Source organism: Odontomachus brunneus, unplaced genomic scaffold, assembly GCF_010583005.1.
Source record: "Odontomachus brunneus isolate Ranch 3 - 2012 unplaced genomic scaffold, Obru_v1 Obru_scaffold_130, whole genome shotgun sequence".
NCBI lineage: Eukaryota > Metazoa > Arthropoda > Insecta > Hymenoptera > Formicidae > Odontomachus > Odontomachus brunneus.
In genome coordinates this window covers 639,180-644,491 of record NW_022639580.1, presented here as the reverse complement: position 1 = coordinate 644,491, position 5,312 = coordinate 639,180, and the positions used below count along the sequence as shown (strand labels likewise).

The 5,312-nt window shown below is 37.2% G+C and overlaps 1 protein-coding gene across 1 annotated transcript; it reads right to left on the bottom strand.

Annotated features, from left to right (window-relative positions):
* Positions 1-1,449: 1,449 nt before the first annotated feature.
* LOC116850008 lies at positions 1,450-4,980 on the bottom strand. Its single transcript, XM_032827771.1, has 3 exons — positions 4,943-4,980; positions 2,322-2,469; positions 1,450-2,241 (listed from the first exon to the last, which is right to left on the bottom strand). Exons 1-3 carry the CDS (start codon positions 4,968-4,970, stop codon positions 2,043-2,045), a joined length of 375 nt encoding a protein of 124 aa, XP_032683662.1. The 5' UTR covers positions 4,971-4,980; the 3' UTR covers positions 1,450-2,042.
* Positions 4,981-5,312: the final 332 nt, after the last annotated feature.

Below are 5,312 nucleotides of genomic sequence, written 5' to 3'. Positions count from 1 at the left end.
GGTCGTCTTTTTGTATGGAGAGAATACAATTTTTTCGGTGTGTGAGAGTCAGTTTTCGCACGTGTTAATTCAAGAATGCGACCAAGTTGAAAATCGGGATTAGACTTCATTTTATTCCGCGACGGTCGTTATTGCCATCATTCTACATATACGTACCTTATGCAACAGATAATTTCTGCAATGTGACAGCATAATATCAGTGATGTCAACTAAAATTTTCCACGATAATACTTCAATTATCGCTACCGTGTAATTAAATCGTAAATGTTAGTTGTACGCTTGCGATACGACAATTATAGATCAGATAAAACGTTGAAAATCTCTTGATATTTTTTAACAATTTTCCTACTTGGACATTTTGAATACGAATAAAACTCAAGATAATACAGATCGACATAACGACATCAATGCGTAGGATATATTAGGTCGCTACTCTCTATTAATATGTCTGTTGTAGATTCTTAGATGTTTTTTTTCCGATTCTGAACATTAATAATCAATCAATGTATAACAATATATAGCAGAGAGAAATTACTATTTCTATATACTAGTTCTTTGAATAATTAATAAATGATAAACCAATATATGTATACATTTCATGATGCATTACATAAAAAATTCCACTAATCTAATTGTATTATACAAGGAAAAATTAATCAAATTACTGCTACCCTTGAATATCTTAGAGAGAAAGAGGTGATTCTTAAAAATTTTCGGAACATTATAATTTCGAAACTAGTTATTATAATTTTCGAAAATTGTTCTACTTAGAAAGGAAACTTCTTATAGTGATTGTATTTTTTTTCTGAGTGGAGTTGCTTCGAACATCTTAAAGGAACTGGAGGATCAGATTGCTTGAAAATCATACTTGTTTCTTCACAATTTTTTTATGACAAACTGAAAGAATATGCGAAAGTGTTATTTTGACGTGTATTTATACAACATATAAAGAGAAGAAAAATATAATTTTGATGATCAAATATTCAATATAAGTGTATGGTACATGCAGTATAAAATACATTTTGTTTTTCTTTTCAAAATCGTTATTTTACAGTAACATCTTGACTCTCGGTGGTTTAATTAAGTTGAATTGTAGGTAGAAAATTTTCGTAAGCTTATCGTTATCGTTACCACTATAATAGAAATTGAATAAAAGTTAACAAAATTGCAAATATCTTAATGGAATATTATTAAATTTTCAGTTCTTTTATAGTAAAAAAATTAATATTTTTAAATTAAATATTTTCACGAGTTTTAAATTAAATATTTTCACGAGTCAGTGGTTCACATGATAACGACAAGCTTACGGAAATTTTTTACTTAAAATTTAGCTCAACTAAATCATCGAGAGTCAAGATATTACTGCAAAATGACGACCTTGAAAAGAAAAACGAAATATATTTTAACTGCGTGTACCATATAGGTATACATTTATATTGAATATTTGATCATCAAAATTATATTTTTCTTCTCTTTATACGTGTATAAAAACACGTCAAAATAACATTTTCGTATATTCATTCAGTTTGTCATAAAAAATTGTGGAAGGACAAGCACGATTTTCAGGCAATCTGACCTTCCAATCCTCTTAAGCTCTTTGATTTTTGCTTCGAAAATGTTTGAAGTAGCAACGGTTTGACTCGAGCTCTTTATTAACTCTATTCATTTAATATCAATCTCTATCAATCTGTATAAGTTAACAGAACACGTCTCAAACGCAACATTATTTTTAATTGCTTTCTCTTTTGAACATCAATGAGGTCAATATGTAATGTGCTCAAAAAGAGCAAGGTCGAGACACCTTTCATGTTTAAGTATAGCTTCCACCATGATATTTATTACGCGCTTATTACCTTGGAAAGTGCTCGGCGTCCAGTTAACCGCAGGTCTTGTTATCACGTACGCAGTAATCGCGTGTCGAGCGATGAAACCTTTTCATTTCGACGATAGCGTTGAATTACACAACTACACGCGAATTACGTCACAATTCGAGCTAGCACTTCTGCACCGACAGTAACAGTAACGCACTCCCACGAATACTTTTAGATATAGACTAATATGAATGTTACAGAATGTATATCGACATCGAGATTCGACTCGCTCACTAATCGACTCTCATAGCGAGACTCGCGCAACAGATACGACAATTGAGTCGAACTTGGAATTGAGATTTCCGTCCCGGTTTGGACCCGGGATTGGGCTTCTATTCCCTCCTTTCCTTTCGTTGAAACACAACGTGTTCTGAAACACAAAGGCTGCATGGGAAAAAAAGTTTCAGTTTGTACAACCGTTTAGCGACAAGAATAATTAAACAAACTTACCGTGAAGTTCGATTACAATTATGCTGTCTCGTCCGGATGGATACTCGTAGTAGCTCGTAAATTCTTTTTTTTTTTGACGATAATGGCAACAATAATGGCAAGGAGAGGTCACGTGTCTGCGAACATGACACGCGACGTTCGCAGTCACCTTGATCAAAGAAAAAATATATTTTTTCATAGTCTGGTAAGAACGAGGATAGAATGAAGACTCGGAACAGAAAGATTTCTGTAGGAAGTTTCTATTCAGTCAATACGTTTTCAGTTATTGCGAGCAAGTTTCAATATACAGCTGAATGTTTAGACAAGTATTTTCGGCTACAGTATCAGATATATTATTTCATGTCGGCGAATTATGCAATGTCTCATCCGGATGGATACTCGTAGTAGCGTTTCGCTGCGTTATCCTTAACAGGTTTTAAAGTACTGAACAAATTTGAATTAGGCGCCGCTCCCCACTTGGCGCGCCTATCTGCACTCGTCCCTCATTATTTCAAAGCTCGCAAATCTGCTAAAAAGGGGGGGAAAGGGGGAAAGTCTTCCATCCGGACGAGACAGCATAATTGTAATCGAACTTCACGGTAAGTTCGTTTAATTATTCAATTATGCAATCTCGTCCGGATGGATACACGTAGATATTTAAAGCGCAGATTTGCAGAAGAGCTGAAATAAATACTATAAGAAAGAGCTGAAATAAATACTATAAGAGTAAATTTATTTCAAGGATATCCTTGCAACAAAAAACATGCCATAAAGATAACTCCAAAATAAAAGGAAAATACATAAAATGAAATGTATTCCATAAGAGGGAACAAAAAACTAAAATAAAATCTATGAAATACCCTCCTATATAACGAAAAGAGGAGATAATCTACCAAGATTATGATCTATTTAAGATCGTAGACAGAAAAGAAGGTTCCTTAATAATTGGGCGATTATAAAAACGAGCGAAGGTCTCTGAGGATCTGCTCCAACCGGTTGTGCGTCTGATCTCGTCTATAATAAGCCTCTGTTTGCTGCGAACGATGTCGAAGCGTGACGAGTAGAGTGGGCCGAAAAAATAGATATATCGACACCAGCAGCTTTCAGTTCTAGTTTAACCCAATGCCCTAGTGTCTGGGAGGAAACTGCGCTGTGTGGAGATCGGGGAGAGATGAAGAAAGAGTCACAGCCTTCCTGACGCAGATCCTCGGTGATCTGTAGGTAAGTTTTAACCAGAGAGACGATGCAAAGTTCCGGTTTCTCGGCGAAAGGTTTGAAGTAAAGCAAAGGCTGAGATTTACCAACCCTTGATGTCTTAAGTCTAGTGGGGATCTTAACGACTAACGAATCAGCCATCGAAATATTTGACAGTTGAATAACCGCCAGAGTCTGCATTCTTTGAGCTATTGTCAAGGCAAGAAGCGACACAAGCTTTCTAGATAACATTTCTAGAGAAAGTTCCTCGTGTGGAAACAAGGATGATAGGTAATCTATCATCGGTCTAGGATCCCAGACAAAGTCGTAGCGGGGTCTTTGCGGTTTTAGAACCACTGCTCCTTTGCAGAATCTAGTAATCAAAGGGTGAGAACCCACCTCGTTCGACGAAACAAGAGATATGGCCGAGCGATAGATATTCAAGGTTGCGTGAACCTACCTGTGATAACACAGAGGACAAAAACTCTAAGAATGCAGAGACTGACGGTGTAAAAAAGTTGATCTCGTTTTGAATACAGAAACTCCACCACCGATTTAAGGGCTTGGAGTATTGACTCAATGTAGCGTTCGTGATTGATGCCAGCGTTGCTGTCAGGGCTGCTGGTGGTGTTCCTTTGCGAATAAAAGCTTGCCGGATAATTTCGCGGCCAGGGAAATTCTGTTCCAGGTCGGATGGGTGTCTCTGAAAGGAGATGATAACATATCAATATTCGGTTCAAAACGAATCGGCTGGTCGATTACGAGTTTGTTAAATAAAGGGAACCAAGGCTGGGCCGGCCACCAAGGAACTATCACCACCCCTACAGCTCTGTCACTAATGATTTTTCTCAGAATTCTTAGAATTAGAGCAAAGGGGGGAAAGGCATAAAAATAGAATTCATTCCAATTCAGCGAAAAAGCGTCCACTGAGCCAGTGGACCTGGCAACCTGGGGCGAGATAACGGACTTAGGGACAGGAGAGGCGGGCCGCGTAGGCGCCCTAACCTCTCTCTGCCTATATGATAACATATTGATTAAACGAGCAATCTTGTTTTCTAATTCCGTCAGTCGATCAGAGGATGAATATCTTCTTTTCTTCGATTTGTGAGATGATTTTCCCATGTTGAACAACCTAAAAATTAAAAAACTGAGAATTGTGAAAAAACACGTGTTGAGGTATCACGCAACATGAAAACAATGAGGGACGAGTGCAGATAGGCGCGCCAAGTGGAGAGCGGCGCCTAATTCAAATTTTTCAGTACAAAACCTATTGAGGATAACGCAGCGGAATGCTACTACAAGTATCCATCCGGACGAGACATTGCATAATTCGCCGACATGAAATAATATATCTGATACTGTAGCCGAAAATATTTGTTTAAACATTCAGCTGTATATTGAAACTTGCTCGCAATAACTGAAAACGGTAATTATTTAGTATAACGGACCCAGCTCCGATGATCTTGACCTTGACATATATGACAGAGGTCATCCTCCTGAGTGACCTTCTGAAGATTTTAGCCGGCGGTCATTGTTCGTTAAAAAGTTATTGAATAAAAAAGTTGCATAAAATGAGTATAATTTTTAGACACTGTATATACAGCAGCATCGAATTTGTAAGCTAGGAAGATGCGTTCTACACAAACATATACACACACATACACACACACACACACACACACACACACACACAGACACACTGCTCGCCTGCACGCGCGCTCGTTTTATAAGTAGAATTCACATTTCTTTGACACAGTGTAGATAGAATTGTTTCAGCTTGCCTATGCTTGCAGTTCTTGTTTACATACAATCATCTAG